The 17,500-nt window shown below is 47.3% G+C and overlaps 1 protein-coding gene across 1 annotated transcript; it reads left to right on the forward strand.

The window, feature by feature from the left end:
• The first annotated feature begins 16,085 nt into the window (after positions 1 to 16,085).
• Positions 16,086 to 17,284, forward strand: LOC115122669 (potassium voltage-gated channel subfamily D member 2-like). Its single transcript, XM_065022118.1, has one exon. It carries the CDS (start codon positions 16,169 to 16,171, stop codon positions 17,282 to 17,284), a length of 1,116 nt encoding a protein of 371 aa, XP_064878190.1. The 5' UTR covers positions 16,086 to 16,168.
• Positions 17,285 to 17,500: the final 216 nt, after the last annotated feature.

Consider the following 17,500-nt stretch of genomic DNA (forward strand, 5'->3'; position numbering starts at 1 on the left):
TATCCCTGTGTTTCCTGTCTCTCTGTACCAGTGTATTTATCCCTGTGTTTCCTGTCTCTCTGGGCCAGTGTACTTATCCCTGTGTTCCCTGTCTCTCTGGGCCAGTGTACTTATCCCTGTGTTTCCTGTCTCTCTGGGCCAGTGTACTTATCCCTGTGTTTCCTGTCTCTCTGGGCCAGTGTACTTATCCCTGTGTTTCCTGTCTCTCTGGGCCAGTGTACTTATCCCTGCGTTTCCTGTCTCTCTGGGCCAGTGTACTCATCCCTGTGTTTCCTGTCTCTCTGTGCCAGTTCGTCTTCCGGGTTGGAGCGAGCGGTCGCATCTGCACTCGGTCCGCAGGTAGTATTACATTTCATTACATTTCATTATAGTACAACGGTTTGATTTGTCTAATGATTTGTCTAATCTTAGCAATTTCTTCTTAGCTAGCTACATAGCCGTCTTTGTATCATAGATAATTGCGTAATTATCGTATTTCGTCGTCCTAACGCAGTCTACACTGCCCTGCAGCTAGCCAGCTAGCTAACGTCCACCGTTAGCTAGTCCACCGTCTACCGATTAGCAGCACAACTATTACACTCAACTGAACGACTTGATTAGTGTAGTGTTAGCTAGCTACATAGTTGTCTTTGCTGTCTTCGTACCCAAGATAATTGTGTAGTTTAGAGTGTGTAGTTTTATGTCGTCCTTAACATAGGAGACTCTGCTAGCTAGCCAACAGCTAGCCAACGTCTACCGAACAGAACTTCTGCACTCAACAATCCGGTCGCATTTCGCTTCGCTCCACAGGTAGTATCACATTTTTCATTTCATTTCATTACAGTACAACGGCTTGATTTGTTTGATCGTAGCTAGCTACATAGCTAGCTACATAGCCGTCTTTGTATCAAAGATAATTGTGTAGTCTAGAGCGATTTCCTAGGTTAGCTAGCCAGCTATTGTCGTTCTTTTAACGCAACGTAACGTAATCAACACTGCTAGCTAGCCAGCTGGCCCCGAATAGCAGCACAGTAGAAACTATTACACTCAGCGGAACGACTTGATTAGTGTAGTGTCAACAACGCAGCCAATGCCAGCTAGCCTACATAGTCAACAACGCAGCCTCTGCCAGCTAGCCTACTTCAGCAGTACTGTATCATTTTAATCATTTTAGTCAATAAGATTCTTGCTACGTAAGCTTAACTTTCTGAACACTCGTGACGTGTAGTCCACTTGTCATTCCAATCTCCTTTGCATTAGCGTAGCCTCTTGTGTAGCCTGTCAACTATGTGTCTGTCTATCCCTGTTCTCTCCTCTCTGCACAGACCATACAAACGCTCCACACCGCGTGGCCGCGGCCACCTAATCTGGTGGTCCCAGCGCGCACGACCCACGTGGAGTTCCAGGTCTCCGGTAGCCTCTGGAACTGCCGATCTGCGGCCAACAAGGCAGAGTTCATCTCCGCCTATGTCTCCCTCCAGTCCCTCGACTTCTTGGCACTGACGGAAACATGGATCACCACAGACAACACTGCTACTCCTACTGCTCTCTCTTCGTCTGCCCACGTGTTCTCGCACACCCCGAGAGCTTCTGGTCAGCGGGGTGGTGGCACCGGGATCCTCATCTCTCCCAAGTGGTCATTCTCTCTTTCTCCCCTTACCCATCTGTCTATCGCCTCCTTTGAATTCCATGCTGTCACAGTTACCAGCCCTTTCAAGCTTAACATCCTTATCATTTATCGCCCTCCAGGTTCCCTCGGAGAGTTCATCAATGAGCTTGATGCCTTGATAAGCTTCTTTCCTGAGGACGGCTCACCTCTCACAGTTCTGGGCGACTTTAACCTCCCCACGCCTACCTTTGACTCATTCCTCTCTGCCTCCTTCTTTCCACTCCTCTCCTCTTTTGACCTCACCCTCTCACCTTCCCCCTACTCACAAGGCAGGAAATACGCTCGACCTCATCTTTACTAGATGCTGTTCTTCCACTAACCTCGTTGCAACTCCCCTCCAAGTCTCCGACCACTACCTTGTATCCTTTTCCCTCTCGCTCTCATCCAACACTTCCCACACTGCCCCTACTCGGATGGTATCGCGCCGTCCCAACCTTCGCTCTCTCTCCCCCGCTACTCTCTCCTCTTCCATCCTATCATCTCTTCCCTCTGCTCAAACCTTCTCCAACCTATCTCCTGATTCTGCCTCCTCAACCCTCCTCTCCTCCCTTTCTGCATCCTTTGACTCTCTATGTCCCCTATCCTCCAGGCCGCTCGGTCCTCCCCTCCCGCTCCGTGGCTCGACGACTCATTGCGAGCTCACAGAACAGGGCTCCGGGCAGCCGAGCGGAAATGGAGGAAAACTCGCCTCCCTGCGGACCTGACATCCTTTCACTCCCTCCTCTCTACATTTTCCTCTTCTCTCTCTGCTGCTAAAGCCACTTTCTACCACTCTAAATTCCAAGCATCTGCCTCTAACCCTAGGAAGCTCTTTGCAACCTTCTCCTCCCTCCTGAATCCTCCTCCCCCTCCCCCTCCTCCCTCTCTGCAGATGACTTCGTCAACCATTTTGAAAAGAAGGTCGACGACATCCGATCCTCGTTTGCTAAGTCAAACGACACCGCTGGTTCTGCTCACACTGCCCTACCCTGTGCTCTGACCTCTTTCTCCCCTCTCTCTCCAGATGAAATCTCGCGTCTTGTGACGGCCGGCCGCCCTACAACCTGCCCGCTTGACCCTATCCCCTCCTCTCTTCTCCAGACCATTTCCGGAGACCTTCTCCCTTACCTCACCTCGCTCATCAACTCATCCCTGACCGCTGGCTACGTCCCTTCCGTCTTCAAGAGAGCGAGAGTTGCACCCCTTCTGAAAAAACCTACACTCGATCCCTCCGATGTCAACAACTACAGACCAGTATCCCTTCTTTCTTTTCTCTCCAAAACTCTTGAACGTGCCGTCCTTGGCCAGCTCTCCCGCTATCTCTCTCAGAATGACCTTCTTGATCCAAATCAGTCAGGTTTCAAGACTAGTCATTCAACTGAGACTGCTCTTCTCTGTATCACGGAGGCGCTCCGCACTGCTAAAGCTAACTCTCTCTCCTCTGCTCTCATCCTTCTAGACCTATCGGCTGCCTTCGATACTGTGAACCATCAGATCCTCCTCTCCACCCTCTCCGAGTTGGGCATCTCCGGCGCGGCCCACGCTTGGATTGCGTCCTACCTGACAGGTCGCTCCTACCAGGTGGCGTGGCGAGAATCCGTCTCCACACCACGTGCTCTCACCACTGGTGTCCCCCAGGGCTCTGTTCTAGGCCCTCTCCTATTCTCGCTATACACCAAGTCACTTGGCTCTGTCATAACCTCACATGGTCTCTCCTATCATTGCTATGCAGACGACACACAATTAATCTTCTCCTTTCCCCCTTCTGATGACCAGGTGGCGAATCGCATCTCTGCATGTCTGGCTGACATATCCGTGTGGATGACGGATCACCACCTCAAGCTGAACCTCGGCAAGACGGAGCTGCTCTTCCTCCCGGGGAAGGACTGCCCGTTCCATGATCTCGCCATCACGGTTGACAACTCCATTGTGTCCTCCTCCCAGAGCGCTAAGAACCTTGGCGTGATCCTGGACAACACCCTGTCGTTCTCAACTAACATCAAGGCGGTGGCCCGTTCCTGTAGGTTCATGCTCTACAACATCCGCAGAGTACGACCCTGCCTCACACAGGAAGCGGCGCAGGTCCTAATCCAGGCACTTGTCATCTCCCGTCTGGATTACTGCAACTCGCTGTTGGCTGGGCTCCCTGCCTGTGCCATTAAACCCCTACAACTCATCCAGAACGCCGCAGCCCGTCTGGTGTTCAACCTTCCCAAGTTCTCTCACGTCACCCCGCTCCTCCGCTCCCTCCACTGGCTTCCAGTTGAAGCTCGCATCCGCTACAAGACCATGGTGCTTGCCTACGGAGCTGTGAGGGGAACGGCACCTCAGTACCTCCAGGCTCTGATCAGGCCCTACACCCAAACAAGGGCACTGCGTTCATCCACCTCTGGCCTGCTCGCCTCCCTACCACTGAGGAAGTACAGTTCCCGCTCAGCCCAGTCAAAACTGTTCGCTGCTCTGGCCCCCCAATGGTGGAACCAAACTCCCTCACGACGCCAGGACAGCGGAGTCAATCACCACCTTCAGGAGACACCTGAAACCCCACCTCTTTAAGGAATACCTAGGATAGGATAAAGTAATCCCTCTCACCCCCCCTCCCCCTGAAAAGATTTAGATGCACTACTGTTCCACTGGAGGTCATAAGGTGAATGCACCAATTTGTAAGTCGCTCTGGATAAGAGCGTCTGCTAAATGACTTAAATGTAAATGTAAATGTCTTGTTTTCTCCAGTGTATTTATCCCTGTGTTTCCTGTCTCTCTGTACCAGTGTATTTATCCCTGTGTTTCCTGTCTCTCTGTGCCAGTGTATTTATCCCTGTGTTTCCTGTCTCTCTGTGCCAGTTCGTCTTGTTTTCCCCAGTGTATTTATCCCTGTGTTTCCTGTCTCTCTGGGCCAGTGTACTTATCCCTGCGTTTCCTGTCTCTCTGGGCCAGTGTACTCATCCCTGTATTTCCTGTCTCTCTGTGCCAGTTCGTCTTGTTTTCTCCAGTGTATTTATCCCTGTGTTTCCTGTCTCTCTGTACCAGTGTATTTATCCCTGTGTTTCCTGTCTCTCTGTGCCAGTGTATTTATCCCTGTGTTTCCTGTCTCTCTGTACCAGTGTATTTATCCCTGTGTTTCCTGTCTCTCTGTACCAGTGTATTTATCCCTGTGTTTCCTGTCTCTCTGTACCAGCGTATTTATCCCTGTGTTCCCTGTCTCTCTGTGCCAGTTAGTCTTGTTTTCCCCAGTGTATTTATCCCTGTGTTCCCTGTCTCTCTGGGCCAGTGTATTTATCCCTGTGTTTCCTGTCTCTCTGTGCCAGTTCATCTTGTTTTCCCCAGTGTATTTATCCCTGTGTTTCCTGTCTCTCTGGGCCAGTGTACTTATCCCTGCGTTTCCTGTCTCTCTGGGCCAGTGTACTCATCCCTGTATTTCCTGTCTCTCTGTGCCAGTTCGTCTTGTTTTCTCCAGTGTATTTATCCCTGTGTTTCCTGTCTCTCTGTACCAGTGTATTTATCCCTGTGTTTCCTGTCTCTCTGTGCCAGTGTATTTATCCCTGTGTTTCCTGTCTCTCTGTACCAGTGTATTTATCCCTGTGTTTCCTGTCTCTCTGTACCAGCATATTTATCCCTGTGTTCCCTGTCTCTCTGTGCCAGTTAGTCTTGTTTTCCCCAGTGTATTTATCCCTGTGTTCCCTGTCTCTCTGTGCCAGTTCGTCTTGTTTTCCCCAGTGTATTTATCCCTGTGTTTCCTGTCTCTCTGGGCCAGTGTACTTATCCCTGCGTTTCCTGTCTCTCTGGGCCAGTGTACTCATCCCTGTATTTCCTGTCTCTCTGTGCCAGTTCGTCTTGTTTTCTCCAGTGTATTTATCCCTGTGTTTCCTGTCTCTCTGTACCAGTGTATTTATCCCTGTGTTTCCTGTCTCTCTGTGCCAGTGTATTTATCCCTGTGTTTCCTGTCTCTCTGTACCAGTGTATTTATCCCTGTGTTTCCTGTCTCTCTGTACCAGCGTATTTATCCCTGTGTTCCCTGTCTCTCTGTGCCAGTTCGTCTTGTTTTCCCCAGTGTATTTATCCCTGTGTTCCCTGTCTCTCTGGGCCAGTGTATTTATCCCTGTGTTTCCTGTCTCTCTGTGCCAGTTCATCTTGTTTTCCCCAGTGTATTTATCCCTGTGTTTCCTGTCTCTCTGGGCCAGTGTACTTATCCCTGCGTTTCCTGTCTCTCTGGGCCAGTGTACTCATCCCTGTATTTCCTGTCTCTCTGTGCCAGTTCGTCTTGTTTTCTCCAGTGTATTTATCCCTGTGTTTCCTGTCTCTCTGTACCAGTGTATTTATCCCTGTGTTTCCTGTCTCTCTGTGCCAGTGTATTTATCCCTGTGTTTCCTGTCTCTCTGTACCAGTGTATTTATCCCTGTGTTTCCTGTCTCTCTGTACCAGCGTATTTATCCCTGTGTTCCCTGTCTCTCTGTGCCAGTTAGTCTTGTTTTCCCCAGTGTATTTATCCCTGTGTTCCCTGTCTCTCTGTGCCAGTTCGTCTTGTTTTCCCCAGTGTATTTATCCCTGTGTTTCCTGTCTCTCTGTACTAGTGTATTTATCCCTGTGTTTCCTGTCTCTCTGTGTCAGTTCGTCTTGTATGTTTTCAAGTCAACCAGCGGTTTTCCCGTTATCCTGCTTTATAGATTTTCCTTTTTCTAGTCCTCCCGGTTTTGACCCTTGCCTGTTTCTGGACTCTGTACCCGCCTGCCTGATCATTCTGCCTGCCTGACATTTCTGCCTGCCACTCTGTACCTCCTGGACTCTGATCTGGTTTGGACCTTTTTGCCGGTCCACGACCATTCTCTTGCCTGTCCACGACCATTCCCTTGCCTAACCCTTTGGATGAATAAACATAGCAAGACTCCAACCATCTGCTTCCTGTGTCTGCATTTGGGTCTCACCTTGTGCCTTGATATGTAGTTCTGCCCCTGCTGCTGTTCTTGTCTATTGATGTTCTGCATTATGTCATGTTTCATGTTTTGTGTGAACCCCAGGAAGAGTAGCTGGACCCTAATGAAATAGCAAAATACCATTTATATGAGCAGAAAACTTTAATTCTTAATCTAACTGCAGTGTCCAATTTACAGTAGCTATTATATTGAAAAAAAATACCATGCTATTGTTTGAGGAGACAACTACAAACAATACAATGTACTTACATTCAGTCATCTTGCTCTGATTTGTCATCCTGAGGGTCGCAGAGATAAACATGTAGCATCGTTTTGTTTGATCAAATTAATTTTCATATTCAAAATGTAGCAACTGGGTTCTACAGTTGAAACCCCTGCTGTCTCTGGTATTTGAACCCAGGTCTGCTTGCCATCTCCTTGACCTGAATGAAACGGACCCTGCTGGCCTGTGGCCTCCACCTCTCTCTGGACAGGCAGTGTATGGACACGTCTCCAATGGAGGGAACTCATCTGTTTAATCATCTCATCTCCATCACTGAGCTGGAGTCTGTATAAACATATGAGGGGAAAACAGGACACACACACACACACACACACACACCAATAAACTGTGGCTGTAGAACTGGGGTCTAGTAATTACGCTGAGCAGACTGCAGACTGTCATACAATCATTGAAGATTCTAAATTGTGTGTGTGTGTGTGTGTGTGTGTGTGTGTGTGTGTGTGTGTGTGTGTGTGTGTGTGTGTGTGTGTGTGTGTGTGAATGGATACATGCTTTCGTGTGCAGAGAGGATCTGAGAAGAAAAGCTAAGTGAGTTATCCGAAGGGTATGAAGGGCCACAAACCCACAAAACCACCCACAAACCCACCACCCATAAAACTCACTCACCCACAAACCCACCCACCCACCCACAAACTCACTCAACGACAAACCCACCCACCCACAAACCCACCCACCCACAAAACCACACACAAACCCACAAACCCACCCACCCACAAACTCACTCACTCACCCACAAACTCACTCACCCACAAACCCACCCACCCACAAACTCACTCACCCACAAACCCACCCACCCACAAACCCACCCACCCACAAACTCACTCACTGACAAACCCACCCACCCACCCACAAACCCACCCACCCACAAACTCACTCACCCACAAACCCACAAACCCACCCACAAACCCACCCACCCACAAACGCACTCACTCACCCACAAACCCACCCACCCACCCAAAAACTCACTCACCGACAAGACAAACTCACTCACCCACAAACTCTCTCACCCACAAACCCACCCACAAACCCACCCACAAACCCATCCACCCACAAACCCACAAACTCACCCACAAACACACCCACCCACACACCGACAAACCCGCAAACCCAAAAAAATCCACCCACAAACCCACAAACCCACCCACAACCCCCCACAAACTCACTCACCCACTCACCCACAAACTCACCCACAAACCCACCCACCCACAAACTCACTCACTCACTCACTCACCCACAAACCCACCCACCCACCCACCCACCCACCCAAACTCACTCACCGACAAACCCTCCCACCCACCCACAAACCCACCCACCCACAAACTCACTCACCCACAAACTCTCTCACCCACAAACCCACAAACTCACCCACAAACCCACCCACCCATCCACAAACCCACACACCCACAAACTCACTCACCCACAAACCCACCCACAAACCCACCCACCCACAAACTCACTCACCCACAAACACACCCACCCACACACCGACAAACCCGCAAACCCACAAATCCACCCACAAACCCACAAACCCCCCACAACCCCCCACAAACTCACTCACCCACAAACCCACAAACCCACCCACAAACCCACCCACCCACAAACTCACTCACTCACTCACCCACAAACCCACCCACAAACTCACTCACCGACAAACCCTCCCTCCCACCCACCCACAAACCCACCCACCCACAAACCCACAAACCCACCCACAAACTCACTCACTCACCCACAAACCCACCCACCCACCCACAAACTCACTCACCGACAAACCCTCCCACCCACCCACAAACCCACCCACCCACAAACTCACTCACCCACAAACTCTCTCACCCACAAACCCACAAACTCACCCACAAACCCACCCACCCATCCACAAACCCACCCACCCACAAACCCACCCAAAAACCCACCCACCCACACCCCACAAACTCACTCACCCACAACCCCCACCCACCCAAACACCCACCCACCCACAAACTCACTCACCCACAAGCCCACCCACCCACAAACCCACCCACAAACTTACTCACCCACAAACCCACCCACCCACCCACAAACTCACTCACCCACAACCCCCACCCACCCAAACACCCACCCACCCACAAACTCACTCACCCACAAACCGACCCACAAACCCACTCACCCACAAACCCACCCACAAACCCACAAACCCACCCACAAACTCACTCACCCACAAACCCACCCACCCACAAACCCACTCACAAACCCACTCACCCACAAACCCACTCACCCACAAACCCACAAACCCACAAACCCACAAACCCACCCACAAACCCACCCACAAACCCACTCACCCACAAACCCACCCACCCGTAAACCCACCCACCCACAAACTCACTCACCCACAAACCCACTCACCCACAAACCCACCCACCCACAGTAAGTGCATCATGGGGGACACAGGCGCAGCACTGGGCATAGAGACATTAAGGACCCGTTAGTTCACAGGGCAGGGTTTATCCCTCAGGGTTGGGGTGACGCCTCTCGTCTCTCTGTGTTCCTAGTTAACATGTTCAGCAGGCGTACGGTATCACACAGATATGGCATTATTAATTATGTCAGAGAGGCAGCCTGATGCTTGAAAATCATATTGTTGAATGTTACAATACTTTGGGGATTTCCCACCTCCTCCATCACTGGTGGCTTTGATCCTACATGACAGATCCCGTTGCCAAAAATAGGTGGTAGGGAATCCTTGGTGATATGAGTTACATAACGAGAAGCAGTTCACCTTCAGGCAGTGCTCTAGCAGGCAGAAGATGTCTGTTTTCAAATCTCTTCATGCTACTGGTGCTCCTGTTTCAGTATGGAGGAAGATCTAGCTAATTAATGCATATAACGAGTTGAAATCCATGATTACACTGAGCTAGGTAGGTAATTAAATCAATTGCATACTGTCAACACCACTCATCTGAGCACAGCAGTACATGTGGTGTGTGTATGTGTGGTGTATGTGTGTGTATGTGTGGTGTATGTGTGTGTGTGTGTGTGTGTGGTGTGTGTATCTGTGTGAGTATGTGTGTGTTCACTCACTGTGCATTCAAACGACCTTGAACCCTAGCCTTCTACAATTAGCAGGCGCACGAGGGGGAAAATGGTGTCTTCTGTCTGATGAATGCTGCTTTCCATGGTCCTGAAAAAAACAACAACGTTGAAGAGGCTTTTGCCATGGTCTGTGACGACAAATGACCCATCTCAAGGGAACGGTTCTGTTTGTTATACCCTATCCCCACTGTCTGACCTTAACCACACATGCCTAACCCTACCCTTGAATTAAGAAAAAGCATTTAGATTTTGTGGCTGTGCTATCTAGTGGAAACCCTTTTCCCTAATGTCTGCCTTGGCTGGTTGCAGGTGCATTCATCTCCCAGTCTGATAATTCACACTAGGCAGCAACACATGCTTTCAGCTTCACAGACACGCGCTGCCACAGCTGTCTTGAATACTGCGTGGAGCCAGCACAGCCAGCACAGCCAGCACAGCCAGCACAGCCAGCGCTACGTCAGACTAGCTGCTTCTCTCTCTCTCTCTCTCTCTCTCTCTCTCTCTCTCTCTCTCTCTCTCTCTCTCTCCCCCTCTGTCTCTCTCTCTCTCTCTCTCTCTCTCTCTCTCTCTCTCTCTCTCTCTCTCTCTCCACTAGAGAATACTGCGCAGAGCCAGCACAGCCCACGCTACGTCAGACTAGCTGCTACTCTCTTTCTCTCTCTCTCTCTCTCTCTCTCTCACTCCCACTAGAGAATACTGCGCAGAGCCTGCACAGCCCACGCTACGTCAGACTAGCTGCTTCTCTCCCTCTCTCTCTCTCTCTCTCTCTCTCTCTCTCTCTCTCTCTCTCTCTCTCTCTCTCTCTCTCACTCCCACTAGAGAATACTGCGCAGAGCCAGCACAGCCCACGCTACGTCAGACTAGCTGCTACTCTCTTTCTCTCTCTCTCTCTCTCTCTCTCTCTCTCTCTCTCTCTCTCTCTCTCTAGAGAAGCAGGAGTCAGTGTTTGTATTATAGAACACATGACAGACATTGGTAATGGTTATATTAGAGAGAGAACGAAGGAGCAGTGCTGTAGGCTGCAGGCTTCAGCGTAGCCTTCTCACTGTACAACAAGTCACCAGTCTCGACCATTCACGATATCATTAGGTTTAGTCCACTTACCACATATAATAGAGGTTTATGGATTTACTACACTGAATTATATTTAGTTTATTATATTTCTATGTTTCTAGCCATATAAAGGCAATATAGGTATTACCGAAGGATCCCAAATGGTGCATAATGAGATGTGTTCATATTCTCTAGGAGGCTGACGAACAACCTGTTCAGTGAATGAATCTTCATCTAAACATCAACGAAACGTCACAGAACCTTCCGTTTTAATCCTTCAATTCACTCTCGGTTCCTGCTACTACCAATCAATCAATCAATCAAATGTATTTTTATAAAGTCCTTTTTTTTACATGGTTGCTGAATCATTATCCCATATTTTATACCTGACGATTATATCTGGTACTGTCCCCAAGGTTTGGAAGGCAGCCCAGGTACTCCCCCTTTACAGAGGCGCTGACCCTTGTGACCTAAATAAATACCGGTCTATTTCTAAACCTTCTTGCCTAGTTAAAATATTAGAATCGTCTGATTAATTCTCAGCTAAGATTCTTTCTTATCTTTGACATGTATTCTACATGTACATCCGTTTGGGTTTTAGACCAGGTCATAGCACTAATCTCTGCTGTACCCCTAGTTATAAATGATGTGGTTAACTGTGTTGATAAAAGGCAACATTGTGCTGCCCTCTTCATTGACCTGTCAAAGGCTTTCAATACTCTTGATCACTCACTGCTAATACAGAGGATTTCAATACTGTTGATCACTCACTGCTAATTCAGAGGATTTCAATACTGTTGATCACTCACTGCTAATACAGAGGATTTCAATACTGTTGATCACTCACTGCTAATACAGAGGATTTCAATACTGTTGATCACTCACTGCTAATACAGAGGATTTCAATACTGTTGATCACTCACTGCTAATACAGAGGATTTCAATACTGTTGATCACTCACTGCTAATTCAGAGGATTTCAATACTGTTGATCACTCACTGCTAATTCAGAGGATTTCAATACTGTTGATCACTCACTGCTAATTCAGAGGCTTTCTTCTATTGGCCTAGACCAGGCTGAATGTAACTGGCTTAAACATTACTTGACATATAGAACTCAATGTATACCTACCTACTGACGGTGTTAAATCAGGTTTCCTGGATATTGCGAAAGATGTCCCGCAGGGGTCAATTCTGGGTCCTGTACTTTTGACTGTTTACATAAAAAATATATATTTGTCTGTAAAAAAAAAAAACTTTAACCTGCACATACTTGTATGTCAATGATACTGTTTTGTATTCTATTGCCCCCACAGCTGACCAGGCTCTATCTGAACTACTGTCTGCCTTCATTGTATTACAGAAAAACTTTAATGGCCTGAAATTAGTATTGAATGCAGGTAAAACTATGTATATGTTGTTCTCCGGAACACATACAAATAACTGATGATTTTAGCATATGTACTTTGGACGGTGTACATATTGATCATGTCCGTGATTTCAAACATCTGGGCATCTCGGAAAGATGAAAAGCTGTCTTTTAAAAAGCATATTGATGAGTAGGTTAAAAATTTCACTTATTCTTATAGAAATAGGTCCTGCTTCTCAAATAATAGAAATCAGACGTTCCTATTGGTCCTAGACTATGACGACATCATCTGTATGAAGGCAGCTGCCACTTCGGTACAGCCAATAGATGCAGTTTATCACAGAGCACTGGGCTTTATTACGTTCCTATTGGTCCTAGACTATGACGACATCATCTGTATGAAGGCAGCTGCCACTTCAGTACAGCCGTTAGAGGCAGTTTATCACAGAGCACTGGGCTTTATTACGTTCCTATTGGTCCTAGACTATGACGACATCATCTGTATGAAGGCAGCTGCCACTTCAGTACAGCCAATAGATGCAGTTTATCACAGAGCACTGGGCTTTATTACGTTCCTATTGGTCCTAGACTATGACGACATCATCTGTATGAAGGCAGCTGCCACTTCAGTACAGCCGTTAGAGGCAGTTTATCACAGAGCACTGGGCTTTATTACGTTCCTATTGGTCCTAGACTATGACGACATCATCTGTATGAAGGCAGCTGCCACTTCGGTACAGCCATTGGAGGCAGTTTATCATAGAGCACTGGGCTTTATTATGGAGACACATGTTAATACTCATCACTGCATTCTCTTTCAGAAAGTTGGTTGGGTCTCTTTGATGTGACGTAGGTCGATACATTGCTATGTTTTCATTTGTAAAATCCTTTATTAACACAAAGTCTCACTTTACATTATTACTCAACTTTACCCGTTAGAGTGATCTCACCCGGTCTTAGGGATGGCTGAATCTGGAATGTTGTTAAATGTGATGTTTTCATGCCTCCAAGGCAATTCAGACGGCTGATTGAGGATCTTATTACTGATGAAGGTGATGTTCTGGTGTCACTAGGTCAATTCAGAAGGCTGATTGAGGATCTTATTACTGATGAAGGTGATGTTCTGGTGTCACTAGGTCAATTCAGAAGGCTGATTGAGGATCTTATTACTGATGAAGGTGATGTTCTGGTGTCACTAGGTCAATTCAGACAGCTGATTGAGGATCTTATTACTGATGAAGGTGATGTTCTGGTGTCACTAGGTCAATTCAGAAGGCTGATTGAGGATCTTATTACTGATGAAGGTGATGTTCTGGTGTCACTAGGTCAATTCAGAAGGCTGATTGAGGATCTTATTACTGATGAAGGTGATGTTCTGGTGTCACTAGGTCAATTCAGACAGCTGATTGAGGATCTTATTACTGATGAAGGTGATATTCTGGTGTCATTAGGTCAATTCAGAAGGCTGATTGAGGATCTTATTACTGATGAAGGTGATGTTCTGGTGTCACTAGGTCAATTCAGAAGGCTGATTGAGGATCTTATTACTGATGAAGGTGATGTTCTGGTGTCACTAGGTCAATTCAGAAGGCTGATTGAGGATCTTATTACTGATGAAGGTGATATTCTGGTGTCATTAGGTCAATTCAGAAGGCTGATTGAGGATCTTATTACTGATGAAGGTGATGTTCTGGTGTCACTAGGTCAATTCAGAAGGCTGATTGAGGATCTTATTACTGATGAAGGTGATGTTCTGGTGTCACTAGGTCAATTCAGACGGCTGATTGAGGATCTTATTACTGATGAAGGTGATGTTCTGGTGTCACTAGGTCAATTCAGAAGGCTGATTGAGGATCTTATTACTGATGAAGGTGATGTTCTGGTGTCATTAGGTCAATTCAGAAGGCTGATTGAGGATCTTATTACTGATGAAGGTGATGTTCTGGTGTCACTAGGTCAATTCAGAAGGCTGATTGAGGATCTTATTACTGATGAAGGTGATGTTCTGGTGTCACTAGGTCAATTCAGAAGGCTGATTGAGGATCTTATTACTGATGAAGGTGATGTTCTGGTGTCATTAGGTCAATTCAGAAGGCTGATTGAGGATCTTATTACTGATGAAGGTGATGTTCTGGTGTCACTAGGTCAATTCAGAAGGCTGATTGAGGATCTTATTACTGATGAAGGTGATGTTCTGGTGTCACTAGGTCAATTCAGAAGGCTGATTGAGGATCTTATTACTGATGAAGGTGATGTTCTGGTGTCACTAGGTCAATTCAGAAGGCTGATTCGATGTGTTTGTTTTTTATGACCATGTTTCTCTTTCTACTTGCATTTTGTATTTATATTGATGTGTGTATTTTCTGTTATTTATGTAATTCAGGGTTCATCAGTAAAAGAGACCTTGGTCTCGGTATGACTCCCTGATACTTTACAGATACCCAACCTAAAACCCTAAAGAGCAAGCAATGCGGATCTATAAGCACAATTACAAGGCTTCTCAGCAAAATACCCGTATAAGATACACGGAAAAAATAGCTGAGTGAGCATTTAACATAATTCACTCATATTCCAACTGTTATAAAATGATGTAACGAACGCGAACAGCACTTGACACACACTACACTAAACATAACGAGTCATCGCGGGAAATCACGATGAATTTCAGTGATCCAACGCAAATAAGCTCCCAGTCGGTAGCGGATAACTTTCACAGTTTTGGAGATAACACCTCATTCGTGACTTCCCGTTTTATATTAATGAGTTCATCTTTTTAACGAACCACACCACCAGTTGTGAAATGTCTAAACCTGCGGGGAGACCACTCCTTTTTAATAGCTGCATCTTTTCCCGTCTCCTCTCTTTTCTCCACACACTCTCGCTCAGTTCCTGAGGGGGTGGTCTTGCAGTCAGTCAGTGAATGTGAGAGGAGCAGATTAGTTGCGCTTTTATTGCGGAGCAGCTGCAACGGAAGAAAATAGGCACCGGAGAGACACCGCTAACTGACCGTTTTCTCTTTCTTACCGGGTGATGCAAAGACTAACGGTGGATGGAATATCGAACGTGGATAGGGAGGAAGACCGCTGAAACTACTGTCTGATTCTCTAACTTGTTGATGCTCCGTCATTTACCAGGGCTTTGCTTGGAGGATTGTCCCTGCTTGTTGGCGTAAAGTGAAGCGCGTGGAACAGAAGTAGGCTATTTTTTTTTATTAATTTGACCTTTATTTAAATAGGCAAGTCAGTTAATTAAGAACAAATTCTTAATTTCAATGACGGTCTAGGAACTGTGGGTTAACTGCCTGTCCAGGGGCAGAACGACAGATTTGTACCTTGTCAGCTCGGGGATTTGAACTTGCAACCTTCCGGTTACTACCGCTACTCGTATGGAGACAGATTGTGTTTCAATGATTTAACTATGCATTGTGAAGAACAAGTTATGGTAAGATTTTCATTAAATCTATATTTTTTTCTGTTTCAATTGTTCATATTTAGACTGATGTGTGTGTGTTTAGTTCCCATTTATATTCTTTGCAACAAAACAATTGACAACTTTAATTGAAAATCAATGTAGAGTGATTGCCATCCTCTACTCCCCAACCCCAACTATATTACAAACCAAAAGTCTAGTTTTAACATTAGACCATCTAAAATAACCCACATTAGCCTATAGCCAACATGAACTTAAGCTTTTGAATATAATTTTGCCAATGCTATTCTAATACCTTGTATTGTCCCCTCTGTAGATGTCCATTCACCTATCCATGTCCAAGCCATAGCACTGTGATTGCCGAAGCAGCAGGTTCCTTCAATACACACCGGCTCGTTCCAACCGGTCAGCATGGCTGCAGGAGTGGCGGCATGGCTCCCCTTCGCCCGAGCGGCGGCTATAGGATGGATGCCGGTTGCTACCGGTCCTATGCCCATTCCTCCCCAGGAAAATAAGAAATCCCAAGACCAGGGACTTATCATCCTCAACGTCAGCGGTCAGAAGTTCCAGACGTGGAGTAACACTTTGGAACGCTATCCGGACACTTTACTGGGGAGCACCGAAAGGGATTTCTTTTTCCACGAGGAAACAAAAGAGTACTTTTTTGACCGTGACCCTGATATTTTTAGACACATTCTGAATTTCTATCGCACGGGAAAACTGCACTACCCACGCCAAGAGTGTATTGCAGCTTACGATGAAGAGTTGTCGTTTTTTGGGATCATACCTGAGATTATTGGTGACTGTTGCTATGAGGAGTACAAGGACCGGCGGCGCGAGAACCAGGAGAGGCAGCAAGATGACGAGGACGATGAGAAAGAAGATATAGCTCCGCTAAACATGACCTTCCGGGAGTACATGTGGCGGGCTTTTGAGAACCCCCACACAAGCACCACGGCCCTGGTCCTCTACTATGTCACCGGGTTTTTCATAGCCATCTCAGTCATGGCCAATGTGGTGGAGACGGTGCCGTGTGGAACCCTCCCCAACCGCGCCAAGGAGATCTCATGCGGGGACCGTTACGCAGTGGCCTTCTTCTGCCTGGACACGGCCTGCGTCATGATCTTTACCATCGAGTACCTCTTACGGTTAATCGCAGCCCCCAGCCGGTACAACTTTATGAAGAGTGTGATGAGCATCATCGACGTGGTTGCCATCATGCCTTACTACATCGGCTTGGTCATGACGGACAATGACCAAGTGAGCGGGGCTTTCGTCACCCTCAGGGTCTTCCGGGTTTTCAGGATTTTCAAATTCTCCCGCCACTCTGCGGGGCTGCGTATCCTGGGCTACACACTGAAGAGCTGCGCCTCGGAGCTGGGCTTCCTCCTCTTCTCCCTCACCATGGCCATCATTATCTTCGCCACTGTGATGTTCTACGCAGAGAAGGGCTCCGCTTCCACCAAGTTCACCAGCATTCCCGCTGCTTTCTGGTACACCATTGTCACCATGACAACGCTGGGGTAGGTGTTGCCTCTTGGAGAGGGTGGTTGTGAATGTGTTCAGTTCACAACGTGTCGAAACGAGCTTGGCTACTAAAGAGGTTATTGGTAGGCCTACACCACAGTCACGTATCACTGCAGTTTCTCACTGATAAAGCCCAATCTTCTGCATTCTAGGTCTATTCTATTATGTCATATGAAACATATGCCCATCATAACTATTTCACACCCTGTGAAAGCT

Source organism: Oncorhynchus nerka, linkage group LG9a (assembly GCF_034236695.1).
Source record: "Oncorhynchus nerka isolate Pitt River linkage group LG9a, Oner_Uvic_2.0, whole genome shotgun sequence".
NCBI classification, from domain to species: Eukaryota; Metazoa; Chordata; class Actinopteri; order Salmoniformes; family Salmonidae; genus Oncorhynchus; species Oncorhynchus nerka.